This window comes from Alternaria novae-zelandiae (assembly GCF_023758075.1).
Source record: "Alternaria novae-zelandiae strain BMP 2774 chromosome Unknown scaffold_4, whole genome shotgun sequence".
NCBI classification, from domain to species: domain Eukaryota; kingdom Fungi; phylum Ascomycota; class Dothideomycetes; order Pleosporales; family Pleosporaceae; genus Alternaria; species Alternaria novae-zelandiae.
Window position 1 is genome coordinate 1,180,601 of NW_026056964.1, and position 24,527 is coordinate 1,205,127.

General features: G+C 54.0%; 7 protein-coding genes across 7 annotated transcripts; 4 read left to right on the forward strand and 3 right to left on the reverse strand.

Moving 5' to 3' along the window:
* Positions 1-1,772: 1,772 nt before the first annotated feature.
* Positions 1,773-4,450, reverse strand: J4E88_002904 (uncharacterized protein; the record flags this gene model as incomplete). Its single annotated transcript, XM_049396560.1, has 5 exons — positions 1,773-2,584; positions 2,630-2,870; positions 3,278-3,576; positions 3,626-3,967; positions 4,024-4,450. 5 exons carry the CDS (start codon positions 4,448-4,450, stop codon positions 1,773-1,775), a joined length of 2,121 nt encoding a protein of 706 aa, XP_049257908.1.
* A 2,163-nt stretch (positions 4,451-6,613) lies between these two features.
* On the forward strand, positions 6,614-10,315 carry J4E88_002905 (uncharacterized protein; the record flags this gene model as incomplete). Its single annotated transcript, XM_049396561.1, has 5 exons — positions 6,614-6,829; positions 7,036-7,056; positions 7,411-7,832; positions 7,882-9,286; positions 9,338-10,315. 5 exons carry the CDS (start codon positions 6,614-6,616, stop codon positions 10,313-10,315), a joined length of 3,042 nt encoding a protein of 1,013 aa, XP_049257909.1.
* Positions 10,316-11,182: 867 nt separating this feature from the next.
* Positions 11,183-11,530, forward strand: J4E88_002906 (uncharacterized protein; the record flags this gene model as incomplete). The annotated part of the gene is made up of 2 exons (XM_049396562.1): positions 11,183-11,333; positions 11,382-11,530. The coding sequence occupies 2 exons, from the start codon at positions 11,183-11,185 to the stop codon at positions 11,528-11,530; spliced, it is 300 nt and encodes a 99-aa protein (XP_049257910.1).
* A 618-nt stretch (positions 11,531-12,148) lies between these two features.
* Positions 12,149-15,250, forward strand: J4E88_002907 (uncharacterized protein; the record flags this gene model as incomplete). Its single annotated transcript, XM_049396563.1, is given in 9 exon segments — positions 12,149-12,154; positions 12,213-12,275; positions 12,336-13,864; positions 13,915-14,033; positions 14,078-14,415; positions 14,431-14,747; positions 14,858-14,912; positions 14,992-15,168; positions 15,239-15,250. The coding sequence occupies 9 exon segments, from the start codon at positions 12,149-12,151 to the stop codon at positions 15,248-15,250; spliced, it is 2,616 nt and encodes an 871-aa protein (XP_049257911.1).
* Positions 15,251-15,897: 647 nt separating this feature from the next.
* Positions 15,898-18,924, reverse strand: J4E88_002908 (uncharacterized protein; the record flags this gene model as incomplete). The annotated part of the gene is made up of 3 exons (XM_049396564.1): positions 15,898-16,022; positions 16,467-18,410; positions 18,516-18,924. 3 exons carry the CDS (start codon positions 18,922-18,924, stop codon positions 15,898-15,900), a joined length of 2,478 nt encoding a protein of 825 aa, XP_049257912.1.
* A 945-nt stretch (positions 18,925-19,869) lies between these two features.
* Positions 19,870-21,531, forward strand: J4E88_002909 (uncharacterized protein; the record flags this gene model as incomplete). The annotated part of the gene is made up of 4 exons (XM_049396565.1): positions 19,870-19,877; positions 19,966-20,017; positions 20,111-20,511; positions 20,562-21,531. The coding sequence occupies 4 exons, from the start codon at positions 19,870-19,872 to the stop codon at positions 21,529-21,531; spliced, it is 1,431 nt and encodes a 476-aa protein (XP_049257913.1).
* Positions 21,532-21,855: 324 nt separating this feature from the next.
* J4E88_002910 (uncharacterized protein) lies at positions 21,856-24,303 on the reverse strand (the record flags this gene model as incomplete). The annotated part of the gene is made up of 5 exons (XM_049396566.1): positions 21,856-22,310; positions 22,361-23,309; positions 23,356-23,908; positions 23,959-24,089; positions 24,169-24,303. The coding sequence occupies 5 exons, from the start codon at positions 24,301-24,303 to the stop codon at positions 21,856-21,858; spliced, it is 2,223 nt and encodes a 740-aa protein (XP_049257914.1).
* Between the last annotated feature and the right edge of the window lie 224 nt (positions 24,304-24,527).

The following is a 24,527-nucleotide window of genomic DNA, read 5'->3' on the forward strand; positions in this document are numbered from 1 at the left end:
GTTTGTGTTTCGTGGTGTCATGGTCTCGCCCTTTGGTGATGCACTATCGTTGGGAGCGGATGTAGTGCGATGCAAGCTTTGTGGAATGAGAACAAAACACCAGCCGACTTATAGACGGCAGTGGCGACTGAAGCATAAACGTTGAATGAATGCGGGGAACACTAAGCCGGATGAACGTTGGTGTGGCACTAGTAGTGACTTTGTACCTAGGTACATTGACCGGATTACCACCGCTACTTCGTTCAACTGACGTTCACATGACAGGGACGACATCATGAAAAGCATTGCAGCTGCTGGTTCAAAAAGCTGAAGCTCCAGTGAACAAGGGTTTCAGCGGCGACGGTCATCTTCCCATAGACGGTTTGGCGGAAAAGAGAAGACAGTCTTCAGCTCCCTATGTTCAAGAGTGTCGATCGAAGGGCGCGATGGATGTAAAAGCGATGAGCCTTTCCTGGCCGGCATAGCAGGTCGAAGAGTCGGAAAGTCGACTGACGCATCCCACCCATGTGTCCCTCTGAACACGGGGGCAGCATGGACAGGAGTGATATCAGCCACAGGCTTGACATCCGGCGACGATGGGTGCAGCAGTGTCGACTGCTTCCGCGGCTTGCGCCTGTCTCCATGACTACGAGGTGATATTGATCTGGCGCCGGTAGTCATCGCGCTGCTTCTCCTTCGCACAGACGTGACTCCACGTTCTGAGTCAAGCCATATTGTGTCCTTGAACGGAGCGATTATAGAGTCGATCGAAGCCCGTCGTAGGAACTCTTGCTTGAGATTCGGGTTCCAGCTCGATCTGCGCTTCAACGATGTGCGATGACGCACATGGCCACGTTTGCGTTCTGCGAGGTGTCTTGTTGGCGCTTTTGGTGGTACTGTCGTTTTGGGCGACAATGGTGGAGAGGGAGGGTACGCGTCGAGATTGGGTTCTTCATCTTCTTTGGTGAACGTCGCGCCCTGGAAGTACGAGGCTTCGGTGTCTTGCTCGTGGCGGGTAGGTGTTATGGATGGGCTACCTTCTCCGCGCTTCGCTATTCCTCCTCTCCGTCCATTCGGCCTGGACCCGCTAAGTTCTCGGGAAAGGGTCTGATAAACGAGGTCGCCGTTGTGCATTTTGAGAACTGTAGTGCTTTCCGTTGTAAAGATAGGTTGCGCCTGATAAGATTAGGTAGACGAAGCGTCAAGTGATTGCGCCAAAGATGTTTACGTCTTCAGTGTCTGGTGTAAAGTATGCGTTTGGGGCTGACAAGTACAGGGAGTCCAAGAAGGCGGTGCAGAAGCGGTGACTCGAGTTTTCTATATAATGACATGGTTGGAGCACGGTTGTTGTTGTGAAGCGCGGGCTTTCGCCCATGGTTGGTGCACTGTATGTACAACCGTTGGTACAGTCAATTACCGACACGCACGCACTCCAAACTTTGAATACCGAAAAACAAAAACTTATCCGACTAAGAAGCCGACCTTTTTCGATAAAACGGCTTTAGTAGGATTAATCATATCTCTTATCCGGTTCAGGGGGGAAACGGAGCCTTCAAAGGTTGCCTGTGTTGCCTGGATGGTATATTTACTCGCGCGCGGGTACGTCAACCGAGTCAAACCCATGGTCGGGGCATGACGTTGCTTCTGTAGGGCTGACCGGTTGGTAGACCCTGCTTGCAATATTGACGCCCTGTGCGGGTCTGGAACGGACCGATAAATGCGCCCGATCATTGTGCCCTGCATGTTTTGTTCTCTCAGCGGTTCTCGTGGTGTCAGTCTCTGTAATGAAGCGTTCAAAATACGTCCATCTCCTGCGTAACACGCTTCCCGAACCAGTCGACCAATTCGTCTCCGCCGCCTTCATTCTTGCCGCTGAAGAAGTCCGTCATGCGCATGTCGTTGCCGTCATCTTCGGCAGGCCAGTCGATAGCGACATCTGCTTTCTTCCCTTCCAGCAGCTCTTTCGCGGTTCCCCACGAAAAGCGCGTCTCGCTACCCCAACCAAAGAAAGGATCCATATTCTGCTTCAGCCAGGTGGTTGTCCGCGCGTCCGATGGGTACCCAGAGCCCCAAGCCACCTTGACTTCGGCATCTTCGTTCGCCGCTGTGTTGCGCTTCTGATAGGGTTCGTAACAGACATCTAGGGCTGCGTCTCGGGTGACTTTGGCGCATACCGATGCTGCACTGACCACGGGGTATAGGCTGTCGGCCTTCTTCGCGACTGTGATCCGTATCGTAGGCCAAATCCTCTCTAGCTTCTTCTGATAGATTTCTGGTCTGCCAATTGTGTCGATGTAGATCTCCTTGACATTGACGCCTTGTGCCAGCACCCCCTTGATCAGGTCGATTGTCGCATCCATGGCTTGCGCATTGAGATTGTACACATTTGGGGACAGCATGTGCGCTGAGATATCTTGCGCAGACATTACACGTGTTGCCCATCCGCCAGCTTCGTAGAGATCTGAGCCTTGGGTGCACAATTTGCGCATCAGATTCGAGCGGACTTCGGGAGTAAGGACTTTTGAATCGTCAAAGTGGTGCGTTTCGGCGAGAAGGGAATGGTGGAGTTCAATCGGTAAGTAAAAGAGGGCGTACACCATCGGGCCTGCATGTGTTAGTGATGAAGAAGACTTTCACAGGGGACTAGTACCTAAGACAGGACCTCGTCCAGCCTCATCGACACCTAGCACGACTTCTCCAGACATGTCGTCTGCAATCTGTTTGGGTATGGGCGAGAAGTGCGAATATGACTTCCCGCCAAGAATGCCTGATTTGGATATTGAGGGTGCCATGAAGACATCTGAAGGCGGTGTCTCCAGCTCAATGTCTTGGGTATCCATCTGAACATCTTCTTGTAGTTCTGCCATGTTTTCCGTCGTTTTCTTCAGCGGCTGAGATGGTATGGGCGATGTTGTGTGTCGTTGTAGTAAAGTGGTCGATTGAGTGAGACGCGACGCGTTCCTCGGCGCTTTCGACGCGACTCACCGATACGCTAGCGATGTGAATGGCACCGGCACACCTGCACCACGGCAAAGCCCACACACACCTTATGCGTAGGGCACGGCACAGTGCATGCAGTTTTCTACGCTTTTCCCCCAAACCTACTGTAAAGGGTTGGTTCGCACCGGCAAGTCATGTTCGTACCACCACACAAAGCGTTTCGCTGCATGAGTGCCGCCGAGGCCAGCACATTTCTTCCCGGGGGCCGCATGCAGTGCGTGATGGGTGTGGTACTTCCTAGCACAACACGCTAAAGTTGCGACTTCTCGCACACAAGATTCCATTAAACTTATTTCACGGTACTGTAGATAGTCTTGCTCACGCCGCTTCTGAGACTCTCCTGTACCCAATTCGGCAATCCCCTCAACATGCTGACCTTGCCCGCAGCGCTTGGTAAGATGATCTGGCCACCGCTGCAGCTCATGATTTGTCCTACAATTGCATCGGCAACAGCAGTCGGCTCAAGAATGGGAGAACCTCGCCTCTTGAGTTCCTGCTCCACAGGTTCTATCAAAGGTGTACGGACCCAATTAGGGTGTATGGAAGTAGTGAGCACGTTCGGGCTGTTGTAGTGGTGCTTGAGTTCCTGGGTGAGCGCTATCGTGGGTCAGCATGCTGCAAGTAAGAGATGGGACAAGAAACATGCCTTCGTGGAAGCTTAGAATAGCCGCCTTCGTCGCTGTATAATCTGCCAGGCCAGCGACACCAATGAAGCTTGCCGTGCTTGCGATCGTCACGATATGGCCCTTGTTGTGTCGGAGCATGTCTGGCAGGAAAGCTTTGGTGGTGTACCAGTTACTGAGGACGTTTACATCGAAGATCTTTCGGAGGTACGCGTCGGACGTAGTAAGGATGGTGTGGGATGCCAGAAGCCCTGCATTATTGATGAGGATTGTAGGTGCCCCCATCGTTTCTTTAACTTTCTCGGCGACTGAGTAGACTTCAGAGGAGTCGGTTATGTCACATTTGAAGAACTTGAGGCCAGCGTCTGTCGTCTTCGTTAGTACCAGGCGGTTCAGCGAAGGGAGTATTCATCTGCCTTACATCCTTGCAAACTTGGAGGCAATTGCTGAATGTCTAGCACTGCCACTCTGATTCCCTTGTTGATCAACCTCTTCACTACCAGCTCTCCGATACCACTGCAGCCTCCTGTGATGACTGCGACCTCGCGGCTCCAATTCCATCTCGCCTTTTCACTTCGCAATCTGCCTGCGTTCAGGGCAACATGATTGAGCTGCTTGTTGACGACTCTTGCTGTTCCAGCTATCAGGCACCATTTCAGAGCCTTCACGAGCTGTGCATAGCGAAACGGGTCCCGAAGTGCGCGGATCCGAGTTGTAAGTTGGCTGCGAAGTTGTGTAGGTCCTTTCGTCAACACCCAGAGCAGAGCAGCCGTGACTAGAGGGTTGAGTGTGATATGACCAGCGGTTGTTCCAGCGATATTGAAGACGTGTTGCAGTAACTTCGACATATCTACGTTTGCTCCAAGGTATGAAAGTCAGAGGGCGCGACCTAAGCATTTCATCGGAAATATCACCTATGCATGATCTCCAGGTCTATATAGCGCGCTGCGGGTCCGATCGCGTCAAAAGAGGGGACCATACGACGCCAAAAGTGTCTAGTTGAGCGGGCTTGGAGCGGACGACGTCGCAGCCTCGGCTTCGCATTCTCTTGTGCTTGTGCAACTAGACACTGCAAGAAAGTTTCGCTCGAAAAGAGGAGTATCCAGTAAGCTCTAGGGAAAAGATTGCAAGACTCTTTACTTGTAGGCAGCCCCACAGGGCACTTGCATGAAAGTGTATATGTATAAGTGCTTCAGTGTGTAGGCATGCGTACCAGCAGAGCCACCAAGATTGCTAAACCAAAATGCGCGTTCACTATCTGCGGTAGAACATGAAGTGCCTCGCAAAATCATTTCTTTTTCTTCATTGCAACCTGGATGATCCTTCGAAGAACGCAGCCACTTCGGTGACAATGCACACCCCGTTGTGCAGTCACTGGCACCCTGCATCAGTCTCCGAGGCTATTCTGCAGGAATGCTGTGGAGGGTGGCAAATAGGAATGGCAGGCGCAGCCGTGCATTGCTTCTCGGGTGCAGAGGTCCGATGGCGTGGCTACCGGATTGGTCGATGGCACACGTGTTGCTGCTTCCTGCTTCGACAAACTTTATGAGGAAGTCGCAAGTAACAGCCTGCCAACCAGACATGAATTGCGCTCGATGCCTCTGGATGCGTTACTTCCTCTGGCCATGTTACATACAGGAGCACCGCTTTGGCCTGCTTTTAGCCGGTTCCACGGAGCCCACCCTGATTCCTCTGCTGATTGGCGGATGCAAGGTACGTGCGGGGAAATGCCTGGTTCTCTATTCTGAAACGAGAGCGGTCAGGCCCATCTAACCGCATCGGCTGCATGGGAGAACGAGGCGCCTCATTTATAAAGATCGCCATTGTCGCAAAGAGATGGGCATTTGGTAAGATGCAAAGCCAGGGAATTGAACAAGTGTCGGTCGATGTCGCCTACTGACAAATAAACCAAACCTTCGGTAGCAGAAGACAGTCAGAGACACACTCAGTCCTCCTGCACGACATGTCTACCAGAATGGCGCGGCACGCGTAGCGGCATACGTCGGTGTTTGAGACGATCGATGCCCCGCCAGTCCTTCGGCCGTGGAAGCTACACTGCCCCTCCTAGTACTTATTGCGGTACTACTAGATGCTGCAACCCTGACTGGCTGGGGGACTCTTGGGCGAAGAGCTGCCGGATGACGTGAGGGCATTGCGCACCGCCCGCCGGCATCTCCATCCCACTCCAGGGGCCTGGAACGCGCTGTAGAGAAGCATTCAGAACCACGTTTGCCGCGCATATCGAGTTAGAGTGGGCCGCGTTGGATAGCGGAAGGCTGTGACAGCTGCGCGGAGCTGCACAAAGGCTGGGACGACACATACAAGATGGGTTGCCAGATTCGATTAGCACCGCGTTCCGAAGCCATGACTACAACGTATGTTTAATCCTGGGATGCGATGCGCGTTTGCGTGCTAGATAGTCTCTACAGTAGCTGCGCATGTACAGTAGACAGCTGCGGGAGAACAGGAGGGTCCAAAACCTCAATTGGGCAGAGTACGCGACCAGCAGATGGGCAATATGTGCGGAATCCCACCCAGCACTAGTTGAGCGCCACATCGTCCCCTGATCAGTGATGGACCCTGAGCTTTCGAGTCCAACGCTCCACTCCCGCTCCATCTATAGACTTGCTCTTTCGGCGCCCGAAGTTGAACTGTTGGCCAACCCTTCCAGACTTGCTCCGACTGTCCTTACCCACGACTCGTGCTGTGCATAGGCCATCGAGTGCGCGCTGCTGCGACCCGCACCACAGCGACTTCCGTTCCTGCCTACGTACCGAGCCTCCAACCACGCTTCCGTCCCGACTCTGTACGACCACGAACAGCGAGCAGCGAGGGCAGCAAGGGCATTTGCCCCGTGTACGAATTATCTGTATGTAAATGCGCCTTCCGTGTCTCCAGCGAAGCGGTCGCGGCTGCCATGTGAACTTCACACCGCCCGCCAATCCCCCACACCAACTCCCAGGGCAGTCGCGCTGACGTGACGGCAGTGTATTTCTAGTATTCTAGCCAGTATGGCCTACCAAGGCATGGGAGGAGGCAACGGCCTCAGATCCCCGCGCGAAGAGCAGTCGTTCCTTTCCCTGAATCGCGCCGCTCAGAACGGCGATGGCCGCGCGACCCTGCAGCGCCGCTTCACGACCAACAACATTCCGACCATGAGCACGCCTCTGTCGCCAATCGGACAACAACGTAGACAGGCGGCAGAGCCGGCCGAGTTTACTACAGCGGTATGTGGGCACTCTCGTACACGTAAGAGGCAGATGTTCAGTGTTGGGGCTCCGCGGCGCTTTGCATGTCGGTACTCAGCAGCTACCGCAGCCATGTCGGATATACTTGGAACGACATAGTATGGCTGCGCTGGTAGAGCTGCTGCCCGTTAGCTATTATACATACGCGGTGACCAAGAATTCGGGCTAACGACAAATCCCAACAGACGTACCACAAGCTCCAAGTTGTAAGTCTACTTCACTGCGTCTTTCTGCGTCTCTCACTTGTTGCCTATAAATCCTACTGGAAGTAAGATTGCAGTCGTTGCCAAGGCTACCTGTCCAGGCGACGCCCATATTGACCAACAATTGTCTTTCGCCTTTGTCTCTCCTACACCACCACAAAAGTCCGCCTCTCCAAAAGCTAGCTTTGCTATCATTACTCCTGTACATTTCTCTGTCTCATTTGAGACTCTATTCCCTATCTATATCCTCATCTCTTCCCATCTGCATCGTCCTACGTCACGAGCGACGCTGTTGCCTCACGACAAACGCGCTCAAACACCCTCGCCGGTCCGTGTGACCAGCTAACAGCTTGCTAGCTTGAGAGAAAACGGATTGAACACGAGTATCTCAAAGAAGCAAAACGGCGATTCGACGCTGAGATGGAGCTCCTCAACTTGCAAGCCCAGCACGGCGAGAGTGACAACAACCGATTCTCGGCTGATGCTCACTACGGCGGACCTGCGCATAGCCAGCCCACTACCCCGCCCGAGTACAACGAGAGCAACGGGTTCCCGTCCGCTTTGTCGCGTCCGAACCGTTTCAGCATGTCCAGTATCAACCCGGGTATGACCACACGCGGTAGCCGTGCCAACTCCCAGGTCACCTCCCCTCCCGCCAACTTCCAGAGCAACGGCAACTTGCCTTCGCACTCGATGCCAGGATCCCGTCGCAACTCTGAGGAGGAGCACGACGACTTTGAGAACGACGACTTTACTCCTCTGAGTCCGGCCGCGCGCAAGTAAGTTGGCCCAGCACAACATCACCTCAAACACTGCTAACCCAAATAGGAACAACCGTATGTCCATGCCCGTTACTAGAATGGACTACGGCAACCGCGGAAATCTTCCAGATGTGGGCTCGCTTCTTGGTCATATTGATACTGCCGGCTTCTTGTTTGGTGATGACGCATCAGCTGCCACTCAAGATCAGAAGGCTTTCCTCCAGATGGGTAATACCAAGGACGACTTCCCAGTCTTGGTCCGCCGCGATGGTGCTGGTAATGGTACGAATCTCTCTGCCTCTTCCGCTGCACTTGATTTGGCCCTTTCACAGTCCCCTGGCCCGGATGCTCAGTCCACTGGTTGGAACGGACACCGTCATCGTCAGGCTCAACAGTCCCTTCCTGCTAACACTTTCCGTAAAGCTTCTCAGATGGACGACTATGAGTCCGGTCGATCCAACGGCGCCGAGACCACGCCCAAGAACAACCGTCGCTCGGTCGAGTTCAGCTTCAGCCCCAAGGCCAACGAGTCCAAGCGCTCCAGTTACGGCGGCCCGACCAACGGCATGCCCAAGTTGACTCAGTCGTACTCAACAAACGACGTTCCGACCCTGAAGAATGGAGCGAACGGCGCCAATAGTATTGGTTTCACGCACTCGCAGCAGTTCCACAACCACAACGCTAGCCTTGGTCGCATTCCGTCAAATGTCCTGTCCAACCGTAACAGCCGCGACCTCTCACTCGGTAATCGCGAGTCTGAGTACCGTTCTCCGCAGTCAGGCTTGCACGCAAGCGCTGCACCTTTCGGTCCTGGTATGACTTCAGCTGCCAACGGCAACGGCGGAGTCTCGTCGACTGTCGGTTCACCAGCCATGTCGCAGTACTCGAGTGTTTCCGCTGCCAACCCAGGATACTATGGATACGGTATGAACATGCTGAACGGTGCTTTGAATGGTCTCAACCTTGGAGGTGGGCCCGGTCCTCAGTACGGTGGACCCACTGCTTACGCTCCCACCAACATGTACGGTAACGGACCGTCGCAGTACAACCCATACGCTACCTATGGCCCAGGCGGTCGCGTACAGGACAGTCAGGCTCGCGTCATTCAGAGCCGTCGTCTGCAGAACGACGCCAACAAGTACATGAACTACGATCTGAAGACCATGCCCCGTCATGAGATCTACAGTCTGTGCAAGGATCAACATGGTTGTCGGTTCCTGCAGAAGAAGCTCGAGGAGCGCAACGCGGAGAACATACAGATCATCTTTGATGAGACTGCCCCTCACGTCGTTGAACTCATGACTGATCCTTTCGGCAACTACCTCTGCCAGAAGTTGCTGGAGTACTGTAACGATGAGCAGCGCAACACTCTTGTCCGCAACGCTTCTCCTGCGATGGTTCAGATTGCGTTCAACCAGCACGGCACTCGCGCTTTGCAGAAGATGATCGAGTTCATCTCCACCGATGATCAGGTATACTATGACCCTCGGTATTATCCCGCTCCCGAGCTAATCCGTCCCCAGACTCAGATGATCATTCACGCATTGTCTGGACAGGTTGTCGATCTCATCCAGGATCTGAACGGCAACCACGTCATTCAGAAGTGCCTGAACCACCTCAAGTCTGTGGAGGCCCAGTTCATCTTCGATGCTGTAGGCGAGAACTGCATCACTGTTGGTACCCACCGCCATGGATGCTGTGTTCTACAGCGTTGCATTGATCACGCAGTCGGTTTCCAGAAGGTCGATTTGATTCGCAAGATCACTGCCCACAGCTTCCACCTTGTGCAGGATCCATTTGGCAACTACGTGGTTCAGTACATCCTCGACCTCAACGATGCGGCCTTCACGACCCCCATGTGCCAGGGCTTCCAGACCAAGATTTGCGAGCTGTCCAAGCAGAAGTTCAGTTCCAACGTTATCGAGAAGTGCATCCGCTGCGCTGAGCCGCACGTCAAGGGCATGATGATTGAGGAGTTGCTTGACGTCGAGCAGCTTGAGCAGCTCATGCGCGACTCTTACGGCAACTACGTTATCCAGACTGCACTCGAGTTTGCTCCCGCCGAGCTGTGCGTGCACCTGATCGAGGCCATGCGTCCGATTCTGCCATCCATCCGCCAGACCCCTTACGGTCGTCGCATCATGAGCAAGGTTAGCGAGCGCGAGAGCCGCCTGGCTGCCTACACTGGCCGTACTTCATCTGGCCAAGGTTCACCCGGCGCTGGGCCAGGTTCTGAGTCGAGCTCGGTCTTCAACCAGGCCCCGGCACAGTACCAGCCTCCCAACGGTTCCTCTGGCTACCAGACACCCATGTATACTGCGACCGCAAACTATGGTCCGAGCATCATTTCACCTCAACCTCACCGCCAGCCGCACCGCTTGAGCAACCCGCACCACATGCACAACCCGGTTCAGGACAACCGTCAGGGCTACGCTGGCTACCAGCAGCAGCACCAGTACGGCATCCCTCAGACCAACGGCGGCAACGGCAGCTGGTTCTAGAAGAGCCAAGCGGTCAACGAGGTTATGATTTGACGAGCTACGGTCTGTCCAAAAGCACATCACTACGCAACATGCTTACCAGTAGAGTACACTGGTGTTGGCGTTGTCATTTTGATGGTTTGATCTTTCTTCCATGTATCGGTCCTGTCTGTCTGATTGGGCGGATCGATCTTGTATAGTACGACTACACGAGCATCATCGCGCGGCCTCGGCAGCATTCGGCATATTCGGCGTACGGATCTGGGCTACACGGCGTTCTTCCCTTGCCCCTTCATTGATTGTATTCTATCCCTTCATTTTCCCCAGCCATCACTTGTCTTCACGATACGGCACCTTGGTGCACTAAAAGGAACGTTTCAGCATGAGCACGAAAACGAACAGCACGAGCACTGTCGCCGTATGGGCGGCCTCTTCATTTTCACCTACCCCTTGCAATGGCACTTGCCGTGAGCCTGGAGCTAGGTGGCAAGTCTATGTACATGAATACAGGATCATATTCCAAACTTGGTATGCACTTGCGTGATGTTGTACTATCGTCGAGGTGAATGGAAACAGCAAAGACATGGCAGTGACGATGTTGCAATGAATTATGGCCAAGGTTGCATCGATGTGACGAGGGGTCCTGCGGAGCGACTGCCGTTTGACATGTGAGGCGATGACGCGCTTTGAACTTCGGCTCGGGACCAGCCATTTGAAACATGCACCTGCCCAGTCGCTCCTAGACACCTACAAACCACGCCGAGCACCACCAGTAAACTTCTCGCGACGTCCAAAAGCATTTCAACGATAAGACGGCCGCCTGACGCTCTCACTCTTCTTAACCGTCTTCCGGCACCGCAACCGCAGCCCCAAGTCGCCCAAGACATAATGCGCTTCGCCATCTTCTCCTTCCTCGTTGCGCTCCTCGCTGCCTTCGTCATGGCTAGCGCACCCCACCGCTCCGTCATCATCAGCTGGCCCAACGACACACCCGACGACATTGTCGAGCAGAGCAAGGAGGCTATCCGACAGGCCAAGGGTACGAGGCATGCGATACCGTAGAGGACATATGCTAACAAAATTACAGGCGTCATTACCCACGAGTACAACATCATCAAGGGCTTTGCTGCCACCGCCCCCGCTGCCGCTCTCGATATGGTGTCGACGTTGAGCGACGTGTACAAGTGCGAGATCGAGGAGGATGGCATCGTCACCACGCAGAACAACAAGGAGTAGGCTGGATGGGAAAGGAAGAGGGCAACAAATTGGAAGGAACGGCCCTTTAGTTAATTGCGCTCATGATTATACGACTGGAGTCTGGAGTCTGCTCAAGGATCGGACAGGGTGGAGTTGGACGAGAATGTCAACTAGACAATCCATCATTATTCTGATTTGTGTAGAACACATTAAACCCGTCCTCCACATTGACTGTGGGCAACACCAAGATATTCAATAGCCATACGCATCACTACTGCAAATTGTCGCTCCGCTCGAGACTGTTGTGATCACCGTAGGGTAAGGTGGTGGAACCCTGCAGCGGCTCTTTCCTTCCCCGCGGGTGGCCTGCCCGTGCACGTCGTCTCAGAACAGCGGCGGCTTTATGCGCGTCATGTTCCGTCTGTCAAAAGGCAATTAGGGAATGTCAGGCTGATGCCCCTCACTCGACGCCCATCGCACGACTCTACGCCTCGCTACACACCGATTCACGACGTCGCCGCGGGCATGTGCTGCATTCCGGCTTAGCGTTCGGGCTCCCAACCTCACCGACGCGCGCGACACGTCCTCGAGCAAGGACTCAGCCTGTGCATGGTGGAGCACGTACACTTCACCGCAAAACCACAGACACCGAGATGCATGACTGTTATTCACTCTACTCGCACCGCATAACAGCATTGACAGACCGACACGCGGGTACCAGGCCCCGCGACACTCCACCATGGACGATTTCAAGCCCGAGCTGCTCAAGGCTCTCCTCGACTGGGTACGTCTCCACGTGCCGCCTCCTACACGTCCGAGTGGAATAGCTGACAGTCGCGTCTAGGTCAACACCTTCGACCTCCCCCACAGAATCACGTCGCTGAGCCAGCTCGAAGACGGCCAGATACTGTGGCAGATCCTCGCCGACATCGACGCCGACTACTTCAACGAGTCCCTCCCAAATTTCGAAGAGAACCACCGCCGCCAATCAGACAATTGGATACCGCGATGGCAGAACCTCAAATATATCGAGCGCACAACCTCGACCTACATACGCGAAGAATGCGAGCAGCTGCCCGTGCTCACCAAGCGCATGATACCAGATCTCAAGGCAGGCGCGAGGGATGGATCAACAATGCTGGTTGCAAAGCTCACCATGGCTGTGCTACTGGCCGCATGCTTCTCGCCGCGAAGCAACCAGCGCATGCTGCAGGTCATGCCCAAGCTGGGCCAGAAGACGGCCGAGACGATTGCCGAAGCCATACAAGAGATGCAGGCCTTGGACCAACGCATGTCGGAACTAGGCGTCGATGCCGAGCTGACTTCAGAGCCAGTTCTCTCAGGGTATAGAACGCCCACACGAGCAATATCTGGCCAGCCACCCCCGGCAGGCAACGAGTTGGAGCAGGAGGCACAGCTGTTCGAGGCGAACAAGGACAGGCAAGCACTCAAGGCACAGGTTGGAAAGCTTCTTGAGGAGCTCAAGACCTCACGGGAACGCATATCCAAGCTCGAAGAGGAAGTCGCAGAAGCGACTGCCTATCTCGACGTTCGGGCCGGCCAGGCACAACGCGCTCAATCGGACGATGTCGAAAACTTACGGAACGACTTGCTGCGCGACAGACAGTACATCGACCAGCTCGAACAAGACCTCGCGCATACGAGAGAGATCATGGAAAGCCAGAAGCGACGTCTCGATCGACTAGAGGGCGAGGAAGGATCCAAACAGGACTTGCGAGATCAGCTGCAAGTCGTCAAGGCCGAACGCGACGAGCTGAGCCAGAAAGCCAAGGCAAACGAGAACCTGAAGAAGAAGATCGAGTCTCTGACTAAGGAAACCAAACAACTAGAGACGCTACGCGAAGACTACCAACAAGCTCGTGAACGGTTAGCTCAGCTCGAAGGCGTCGAGGAGCGCATCGATATCCTGCAGAACATCATCAAAGAGAACGGTCAGACGCTTGCCAACGGAGAGCAGGCCATCTTTGAAGAAAAGGGCAAGCGCACCCGAATCGAGCATGAGAACCTCCTCCTTATGAAGCAATTGGAACAGACTCGTGAACTACAGTACAAAGCCGAAGATGCCAAACAAGAGCTCGAAGAACGGATACGAGAACTAGAATCATCCAATCATGCTGATCGTGGCGGAAGTCTGGAAGACGAGCTTGAACAAGACGAGAACGCCAATCAGGACACCGACACAAAGCCCGCGTCTGATGGAAGGGTGAGCGCAGATGCGATTGCTCTACAGCAACGGGTCGATATTTTGAATGTCCGTTTGAAGTCGCTGGAAAGCGAGACACTCAAGCAGATGCAGGAGAATTTAGGTCTACGGTCTGATATGATGACGGAGAAGGATGAGAACAGCCAGAAGTAAGTGACTGCTTCATATTGATCGGGCATTACTAATCACACGTCCGCAGACCCTTCCTGGAACAGAACGAAAAGCTACAGACTGCTCAAACCGAGCTGGAAGAACTTCGTCGCCGGTTACGAGAACAAGACCTGCAAATGGCGGAACTTCGCAACGAACTCAACAGGAGTATGCATTCCGATTCATCTATGTGATTGTGCTAACTCTGCTAGAATCTGACATCGACGACGATACGCGCACAGCTGCTGTCCAAAAGGAACACGAGCGCCTACTGGTACTGCAAGAGAGGACCAACGACAGACTACGGGAGCTCGAAGTTGCGAACGCGGAGAAGCAGGGTCTCTTACGAGCAGCGTTGCTCGATCGCCAAAACCTACCGCCAGAGCTTCTTGAGCTCAAGCGAGTCGAAACAATACGGGAGATGCGTGAACGGATAGAGTCTGTCATCAAAGCCCCGGCAGAAGTACAACCGCAGGTGCTAGATACCACAAGTTCGGAGATCGCCGAGACTGTGCTATCCTCCGAAGCAGCTCTGGACAAAGCAAAGAAGGTAAGTAACAAGCAGATCTCTCATAGCAAGTCGCCTTCTTCCGCGTTCGACGCAGCGGTTTCGGCAATGAAGAAACATCAGCTTGAACCTTCGTTCACTGCGGCTACTCTTGTCTCGCCGGCTTCGCCAAATCGAACCCATCTCGGAAAGGATAAGTCGCTATCGGACATGTCTACTTCAACAGCTGGGACGGGGCAAACTACATGGGGCCGCATGGCGCAGCTAGTCTCGCCAAAGCGGAGGACCAAGTCGACCATGGGCGGCACCGAGTACTACACGATGCAATCGTCGAATGACTGTGTGGCAAGTTTGTCCTTGGCCTGGCTGCCAGAGTATACTTATCCAACCGACTACCTCTCCCTTTTCATACCCTCTACTCATCTCCTCGCGCCCATGCTAACCCGCAACCGCAGGACCTCCAAGACCAACTCACAACTAACAGCACACTTCGCGAGCAACTCGAGCTCGCAAAGAAGGAGACGTCAGAGAAGGGCTCGGTATGTCGCGTTCCCTCCCTCTCCAGAACAGCGACGTGGCAACCTTGGATATGGTAGTAACAAGTGCTCCAACAAACAGGTGGAACTCCAACAAGAAGTCGAAAACCTGCGCCGCGAAAACGCCCTGGTCAAGTCCATGTGGTACGACATGAACCAGCGTCTCCTCAGCAACACCGTCATCCTGCAAAGACGCAGCGAAGCACCCAAAGGCTGGCTCGGAAAACAAAGAGCCGCTGTCGGCGGCTCCAGCGTCTTAGTACGTTAGCTCCCCTCTTCCTGTAAACACGCTGTTTGTGTATGTATCTTCAAGGGCTGACTGGGTACAGGGCCGGAGGTAGCCGGAGCCGTGACCGCATCGCCTTCTTTGCGGCCGACGCCCTCTTCGGTGGGCAACAGCTACGCTGCAGCTGGCTCGTCGGATGGCGTGCTCGTTTCTTTTCTCTTCATTACGCATTTTGTAGGGCCGCGGAATCGGGTTTGGTTCAGCATAGCGCAGGTTTGGTGGCATTTGTATTGCGTGAGGATGTATAGACGTATTGTCTTTTGTCACTTATACCCCCTTTTATTCCTTTGCAGTAGTTTGTAGAGAATCAAATATACTAGATCAAGAGGACGACTGAGCGTTTGGGTGGTGTTGTGCAATATCGAGTAAGAAGCGTCATGTCATTGAGGGAATAGATACATATACATTGGTATTTAGAATGAAAAAGGGTTCAAGCAACATTGAGAAACGGTGCGTTTGGTGGATGACGGCGATATGGACATAGATTATGAAGACGTTAATCCGACAGAAGTGATACACTAGGTAAACCCAACACACAAACAACATCGAGAGTGTGCCGTTGCATTAGCCTTCTCCTCCCACTTCGCCACTACGCTAATCTCCCATTCACATTCCTCATCCTCACACATCAAATTCTCCGCACCATCACCTTCCATCCTCCAATCTCCCACCAACCTAACTCAACAGGTTACCTCTGCACACTCAGTACTCAGCCAGCCTCAACCTCCTCCCAATATTCCTGCGTATAACGTCGCGCTCGACGGGTTCGTTCTGCGCTCGATTCGCATTGAGTGCCTGACGAAGCATTCCCGCATCGAAGAAGCCATCTATAGCCGGAGCAAAAAAGTAAGAATCAGCGATCAATGAAACAGCGAAAAACAAGGTAGTGTGTTGGTGCTGATGATGAAGTCTCGTGTGCGCATGCCGCTTGTACCGCTCAATCGCATCAATAATGTAGGAAAGCAAAGAAGAAAACTTCTCTAATGAGGAAAGAGGAGAAGAAACAAAACGCTAAGAAGAGTAAAAAATCGGTTTCCTTGCCGCCACTGGCGCTTTCCTCGCTTTGACCGTTTTAACAACCGGAATAGGTTTACGCGGCGAGCTTTGCAAAATAGGCGTCATGGGTTTGAAAGGCGGGGAATGAGGAGGCGTAGGCGGTAAACCACCCACCGTAGGAAAAGGCTGAGAAGAGGAAGGCAAAGAGGAACAAGAAGCATGGCTCGAGACTTCATCGAGGGAAAGAAGGGAAGGAGGGGAAGGGGGAGTCCTACATCCACCGAGACCATCGTCGTCATCGTCATCTACTATACTCTCTGCAGGCGTTTGTTGTTTTCCACCATCTCCTAGGATAATTCTGCCTCTGCTCTTGAGACGGGTGGCGAGGGGTCTGTCTTCCGCTTCGCGGGCGCGGGTCGCGGTTTTATCAGCCGAAGTACCGCGGCGCTTGATCTGGCGGAGGAGTTTGCGGATCTCTAAGAAGTAGGATTCCAGCGCGTCAATGTAGCGCGAGGTTTGGCGGTGCTTGGATGACGCGCAGATGGATATGCTGCCGTCTTTTATGATGTAGCCTATGCCGAAGCCGTCGGCGGACGTGGGACCGAAACCGAACTGGCGGAGCGAGGGGTTGCCGCAGTTGGACGTCGAAAGGATGGTTTGGTTGATCTTGTCCCAGCCGTTGTCGGCGAAGAGGGCGGGCATCGAGTGCTGCATTGGTGCTGGGGGTGGCGAGCTCGAAATGGAGTCGTTCTCTGAGAGGACTGAGTTGCGGTTCGGTGAACCTACGCCTGATGCGTCGGCGCTGGATGGTCGTGTGGAGTCCCAGCCGTCACTGCTGGCTGTGTCGTTGGACTCGTCAATGGCTCGTTGCCAGATGCAGTACAAGGCGTAGAGATGTCGGTCAGGGCCTTGGGCTTTGGAGCAGATCTTTGTGTTCTCTGTGTGCTTTTGACACGCCTTTCGGAGTGCTTCGATCTTCTGCGAGGCTGGGTTTTCGCCCCAGAACGTCGTCAGAAAGTCAACCGACTCTTCTGTTACCGAGCGGATGGCTTCTGTACGTCCGTGGTAGTAGATCTTGGTCATGGCAGGTTCGTATACACATTCTATCCGCCCGTATAGACCATAGTAAGCTGCCTGGAAAGCCATTTGAACAAAAGCATCGGGTGAGAAACCCATCGATGTCATGAAGTTCTTGCCATAGTGAGGGAACTCCAGAGTCGCGAACTCATTCTGTTGAATGAGGTCTGCCAGGCGTGTCTCGGCAAAACGAAGCGCTGTGCTGAGTTCGGGAAGCATGTCCCACTCGAGCTTGTGAGGTGTTGTTTGTACGTCGCCAAAGCTATCTGGGTCGCGCTTGGCAGGATCAGGACTTGAGGAAGCCCAAAGACTCGGCGCACTGCCGTTGATGGTTCTCGCGAATCGGAGAATGGTGTCGGTGTAGACATCGGAAGCAAATCGGAGCACAGTATGGCCATCAACACCGGTATGCTCGAAGTTGATTCCCGCACTTCCGTTCTTGCAAACGATGATCTGCAGCTTGTCGTACCAGCGGTTCGTGCATGTTCCCACCTGGACACCGCGCTCAATCTTGCTCGTACCGCAAAGCATGTTCATGCACAGATCGGCACCTGTTTGCGGTTCGGTGTAGTCCAAGCAGAGGATAAACAATGCTGAGTCAACAATGTTGAGGCAGTCAGAGTTGTTCGAGCCCTCTTCCCTGTGCAGCACGTCACGGAGACCAGCCCAGACCTTTCGGTTCTCTGTACTCAGCACACCCAGAGCTCCTTTGGCCGCATCTTGAATTGGTACTTCCTGCGCGTCATCGACAATGACTTGAAAATTGAGAGCAATGTCCTTCTCCGTCATGATCAGATCGTGGTTGTCATCCAGAACGTCGAACCAGTAGAACTGGCCATAACACATGACGACCACGTGCTTCGAAGTTGGGTCTTGACCGATCTGACATCCATGCTCAGTGGGTATCCTGGCAGTACCGAACAGCCTTGAGTATTGGTACATGCACAGTGGCTGACCACGGATGGTGTCAGGCGGTAGTTCCTCGCGACGGACAGCTCTTACAAACGACAGTGCCGAGACGACTAATGAGGCTGCGCGAGTGACTTGGTTGTTGCGAGCCGGGGTGGGATCATCCTCCAGTAAGAAGAATGGATTTAGATTGAGTACCACCGGGTTATCGAAGTTCAGATATGAATCATACCCTAGCGATAGGTCAGCCTATGATACACGGATATAGACACACTTTCAACTGTCGATCCTGAAATGCCTCAAATATAGCTCATTCTGTGAACTGTCAAGATACTTACAGAACTGCTCGATGTAGTTGTTCTTCCCAGAAGCATACTTCTTCAGCTTCTCCTGCAGCACAGGTCCATCACTCTTGAGGAAGTCCTCTACTGAGTGAACCGTATCGCTGTGTTCCTTCGGAGACTGCAAGGGTTTGAGCGCGGCAATGTATTTCTTGCACGAACTGTCGAGCTCTGGGATAGGAAGCTTTGGTAGACTGTCTTCGTGTGCGAATGTGATGCCGGGTCTTGAGTTGGGGTTGGTATGGCTTGCTAGTGGTGCTTGTGCCTCTGAGGAGTAAGACTGGGTACTCTGCTTTGCGGACTCCGCTGAACGGGTCGTGCCGTTGCCTTCCGAGCCAGACATCTTGGATGCCTTATCAAGTGTATCCTCAAGGGACGACGGTTGGGTGAAAGTGCGGACTGCCATGGCGAGTGTCAGTTAGGCGTATAGGGGCGAGATGGAGGTGGCAATGTTGAGATGCCGCAGAGCACTGCGATAGAAGTAGTGACAGTCCTGAAGACAGTAGGCCGGCATGGATACTCAAAGTTCGCAAAGAGCATCAAGGTACTTGGGGAAGGGAAGACTCTTATAAGAGTCAAGACGAATGGGGAAAGTAGAATTAGGGCGGGTCCACATGGCGACTTCGCATGTGAAACGCGCGATAGGCTTCGTAATAAAAGAGACAGGCGATGCAAGATGCCGCCCAGGTAGCCGACCGCTGACCCGGAACGTGACCCGGAGCATGGCAGACCAGAGAGGTGAATGACCCGATGTTCTAAGCCAACGAAACGCCCATGCAAGGAGAATGCAACTTACACAGTAGCGTCGAGCTCTAAATGAGCTGCGGATAGTCTGGCGGAATTTGTCCAGATCTGGAGAGTAATCGAAACTGCTGTAGTCAAAGTAACTCTGTTGCGCAACGACTTACTGTACTCCAATGGGCCTCTTGGGCTCTCGACGATGCAGCAGGACCAGGGTAAAGGACCGGAAAAGGTGTGCCGCGGATCGAAGCACAGCAAATGTCAGAGAGACTCGGTCGTGAGGATACGGTAGGCGCGTAAGGCTGCCCCGAGGTGTACTAGTGGGCCTGTTAGAAATCAGCTATCTACGTTACGGACGAGTGGAAGCGTCGGCGGTAGCGCGAACTTATAAAGGGCACGCACCGTCGCGTAGGCAGTCCGGTTAATCGGAGAAAATGTACCTGGGCAGCTTTAGGAGAGGCACGGCAATGGGTGCAAGGCACGATAGCAGGATGGCACTATGGTCTATGGCTACTTGGATCACACTGCGCTCTACTCTACGCACGGCAACCTGAGGTGTCGATGTCTGGGCTCCGTCTTGGGATGACTGGGATTGGAGAGTGGCTGAGGTATGCCAACGTGTGGAGAAGCGGGGGATCCAGGTGTGACGTAGGTCACGGACCATAGGAGAAACGGAACCCCCACCACGCTGTCGTGAATAGACTAGTCGACTAGCGGCCAAGAGCTTCTCGAACAGTCGCGAGCAGCTTTCATCACGCGTCAGTCATCCCGTCCGCCTCCAACGCTCCGCCCGCCGTGACATTTGACCGAAACGGCGAGTCCGGAACGAGAGTCGCGCGTGCCATCCGCAGAGCCGCGCAAATGCGACACCTCTCTGGCCCATGACGGATCTGCTGCAGGTGCTGCCTGACTTTGACGCGAAACCCTACACCCACCTGCTGCCCTCGCTCGACAAGGCCCTCATCACCGCCAATGACCTGCTCACCCTCGACGCCGCCGATGTCGCCAAACGCGCCCAGCTGCCCGCCGGTGAGCTGAGGAAGCTCGCTGATGCCGTGATAGCAGCTCTGCATCTCCAGCTTGGCTTCGGCGGAGAGGAAGCTGCCGTCGGCAATTCCTTCCTTTCCGCTTCGGGCATCCCGGATGCCCCGAACGATGGTTGGACTTGTATAAGCACCTTGGATGAAGAGTTGGACGCCGCCTTGGGTGGAGGCATACCGCGTGGCTATCTGGTAGAGATTACCGGGGAGAGGTACGGCAGTCTTGGAAGTTCGTTCTAGACATTGTACTGACTACTTTCAGTGGTGCCGGTAAAACACAATTCCTCTTAACCCTGCTGCTGGCTTCGCAACTGCCGCCTCCCAAAGGGCTCGCCAAGTCAGTAGTTTACATATCCACCGAGGCAACACTATCTACAAAGCGCCTCGCCCAGCTGCTTTCCTCCCACCCGGCCCTCGCTTCACTACCTGCCGACGAAAAGCCCTCACTGTCGCGTGTCCTGAGCATACAAACCCCAGATCTCGAATCCCAAGAGCACATACTACGCTACCAGCTACCCGTAGCGATTAGAAAGCATGGCATCGGCCTTGTCATCCTGGACTCCGTCGCTGCCAACTACCGCGCTGAGTTCGAGAAGCAAGGCGCCGGCAATGGAGCTGCGGCCATGGCTAGAAGAGGAACCCAGCTTGTGCAGCTAGGTGCCCTCCTCCGGGAACTCGCCCGCACAGAAGGTATAACCGTTGTCGTAGCAAATCAAGTCGCCGACCGCTTCACGAAAGCGCCGTCTGCTCCGTCCTCAAACGCAGCATCGCGGACAACATCTACCAACAGCCAGGGCAACCAGAGCGCGAGCCAGGGAACAGACCACGACCATGCCGCTAATCCAGCCTCACAGCCAGCCGAAAGCATCGTTCTCTCCGCAGACCCCCTCGCTCTCGACCACCAACAACGCTGGTTCACCGGCTGGGGCGACTCGCAATACGAGCAGGCGCACGTCCAAAAGACGCCTTCTTTGGGACTTGTCTGGACAAACCAACTCGCGTGTCGCATTGCCCTGAAGAAGATACCCGTTCTTTCTGGTAGCAGACCGCTCATACATACTGTCAACGGCCAAGACCAATGGAATGAGCAAGAGGAGAGCCACATCTCAAAGTGGCGACGCTGGTTCAAGGTCGTATTCGCGCCGTGGGCTCCGCCATCAGAGGGGAGGGGCGTCGAGTTTGAGATAACAGAGAGTGGGATAAGGCATGTAGTCAAGCCAGAGAAGAAATGAAAAACACAATATATACACACATCATCAGCACTTGTGAAGACATGACCTCGGACTCAGAGTAGACTCAGATTATATCATGACAGTGATTTTCTTCCAGAAAGATTCTATACTTTATACCGCCCCTAGAAACACCTTCGCTGGCCCGGTCGTAGAGAAACCCCTGATGCATGCGTCCGCCTGGTATCCGTGATCCCTAGATACCCCAAAGTTTATAGAAAGAAGAAACATGTTGTTACAAGAAGACCAAACCATCCTTCTGCCCCGAGCAAAAAGGTCCTCGTTGCCATTGAGCACAAAGAGAGGAGATTCGTAGGGTGAAGGCGCTTAGTCGGTGATCCTCCAGCTGTCGAACCACTTGAGGTGTTTCCACTGGCTACTGGGTCCGACCATACCGAAGGAGATGGCCCTGAAGAGCACGTACAAGCCGATGATGATGGCGTACAGAACGGCGAAGATGGCCCATTGTACCTGCTTGCTGAGCTTTCTTGTGGTGAAGTCGAGGCAGAAGCCCATGACGATGATGGCGAACCACAACGCGGGGTAGTAGTGGTGCACGTAGGTGACACGACCCATAGCGACGAATGGTGCGTAGTGAAGGGCCCAGCCGATGATGGGGTAGATACCTGCGTAGTGGATCTGGTCGATCTCTGATTGCTTGAGATCGTTGTATCCGCGTTGCCAGCGAACCAGGTAGAAGACGACGAGAAGACCGAAAATGCCTAGCGAAGCGGTGCTGCCCCAGTAGACGAAGGGGTTGCCGAGGAGGAAGTACTTGACGACTGTGATTTTGTTAGTGGAATATCTAAGGTGATGGGAAAAGGGTGCTTACTGTCGTCGTTCCAGCCGCACATGCGGAGACCGACGTGCAGGATGGGCCATTGCCAGAAGCTGGATGCGAGATCGTCTTGCTTGTCAGGGTCGGGAACAAGCGCGTTGTTGGATGTCATCATGGCAACGTTGAGATGGATAAAGTCCTGGAAGAAGGGTGACTTGTAGTCGCCAGGGTTGCCCGGGGGTAGTCTCTCGTTGGTGTGGCTCTCGATGTTCCAGTGGGTGTAGACGTCGCGGGGGTTGTTCTTCTTGACGCAACTTGTCTCAATCTGCTTGAACCCCCATTGAGGTAGGTTGACATTGCCAGCGCGGAGGTAGCAGCCCAGATCTTTGTGCTTCAGACGGAAGGCGGTCGTGAGGGTTCGGAGCTTGGAGTAGTCCCTTGAAGCAGCATCGCGAACAACTTCAACAACCCAGTGGTCCTTGGTGTCACCGACGGTTGTGTTGCCGTAGCAGGAAACTTCCCAATCGCTCTTTGTAACGGGGGCGGCGACTTGGTGCGAGTGGAGGTTACGGCCGGTCTGAGCATGGATGAGACGGATAACGTCACCGTTTCCAGGGTAGCGGAGCTCCTCATCGGGCTTGTAATCGACTTCGTGGCGGTTGGGGTAGAAGAACCAGTCGTTGTTGGCATCCTTGTGGTGGTAGCAAGTGATCTGTTGCTGTTGGGAGCCTTCAGGGTAGGTCTGTACGTGAGAGTGAAGCAGTCCACCTCCGTATCCCATGTTCTTCAGAGTCGTGCGAGAGCCGTATGCGATCTCAAGAGGGCTGTTCTTGCCGACCTCGGTTCCTCGCAGGTTAGCCTGGAAGAGAGAGCTCATTTGTGCGTCGCCGGGACCGCTGTTCTCGAGAATGATGAAGTGGAGGTAGAAGGAGAACATGTAGACGGCGAGGGGAATAAGAATCAGGCCAAAGACTCGGAAAGCGACGTGGGTGACTAGCTCAACCTGTACACGTTAGTTTAGTTTGCTGTGACAGTGCAATTTCACGTACCTTGGGCATCTTCAGGTCTCCAAACTTGTGCCAGAGGTCCTCAATGGTGTACAGTCCGACCAACGCTGTCACGAAGAATCCAACCCACTTGACGCTGCATACGCAACCAATGGAAACTCCGGTGAGCATCAGCCAGAGACCCCACTCAGGAGAGAATGGGTCATGTTGCTGACGATGGAACTTGGACCAGCAGAAAACGGTGGTGAAGGTGAAGCAGAGGAGCATAGAATCGAGAAGGATGAAACGGCTGATGGTGGTGTACGAGTTCTCGCAGAGGACAGCCAACGTGACGAACCATACAACTGGACGGCGGAAGTTCAGCTCCTTGGCGGTAAAGTATGCCAGCGGAACGCAGACAGCGCCAAAAGCAGAGTTGAAGAGACGCATGAAGGTGTAGTCCAGCTCCGGAGGGTAGGTCTCTCCAGACTTGAATTCGAACGAGCCATTGTATCCAGCGAGGTATCCAGACAGACCAACGAGCATCTTTCCGAGCGGTGGGTGGACATCGAAGTAGAACTCGCGCTTGAGGTAGTGTGAACCGAACTTGCCAAAGCTGCACCAAGTTAGAACTAGCCATGTACGTCTTGGATTCGGTATACTTACTGGGCTTCATCCCAGGTGACGATTGGCGAGAGGCCAATCTTGTACATGCGCGTGAAGAAGGCGAAGAAGGTGAAAATCAGAGGGGCCCAAATGAACTCGTATTCGTCGAGGAAGGAGATGATGTTGAAAGGCTGCGGCTTGGTTAGCGAAAGGTCCCTGCAGCCACCAGAATATTGACAGCTCTGATGCCACTTGTGCAAGACGGCGTACCTTGTCCTTGGATTTCTCCTTCTCTTGTACTTGTGCAGCGACTGGCGCGGAGGCCTGTGATTGTGCGGCTACATTTCTCCTCCGCAGCTCCTCCGCCTGTGCATCTGCGCCCGTGGTGCGCGCGGTTGATGCCATGGTGATGGAAGTCGGCGCTCTGGTCAACCTCAGACGTTGTTCGCGGAGTTGTCCAGAAAGGCGGAAGGGATTCGTGGCTTGAGGCTGGATTTGGTGGTGAACGGGTAGTCGGTACCACGGAGCTTGCGCGACTACGCGGTGCAGCCTGGTCTAAAGCGACTCGAGAGAAAGGCAATCAATTAAAAGTGGCCGTGGGCCGTAGAAGAAAACCCTAAACAAGTGAG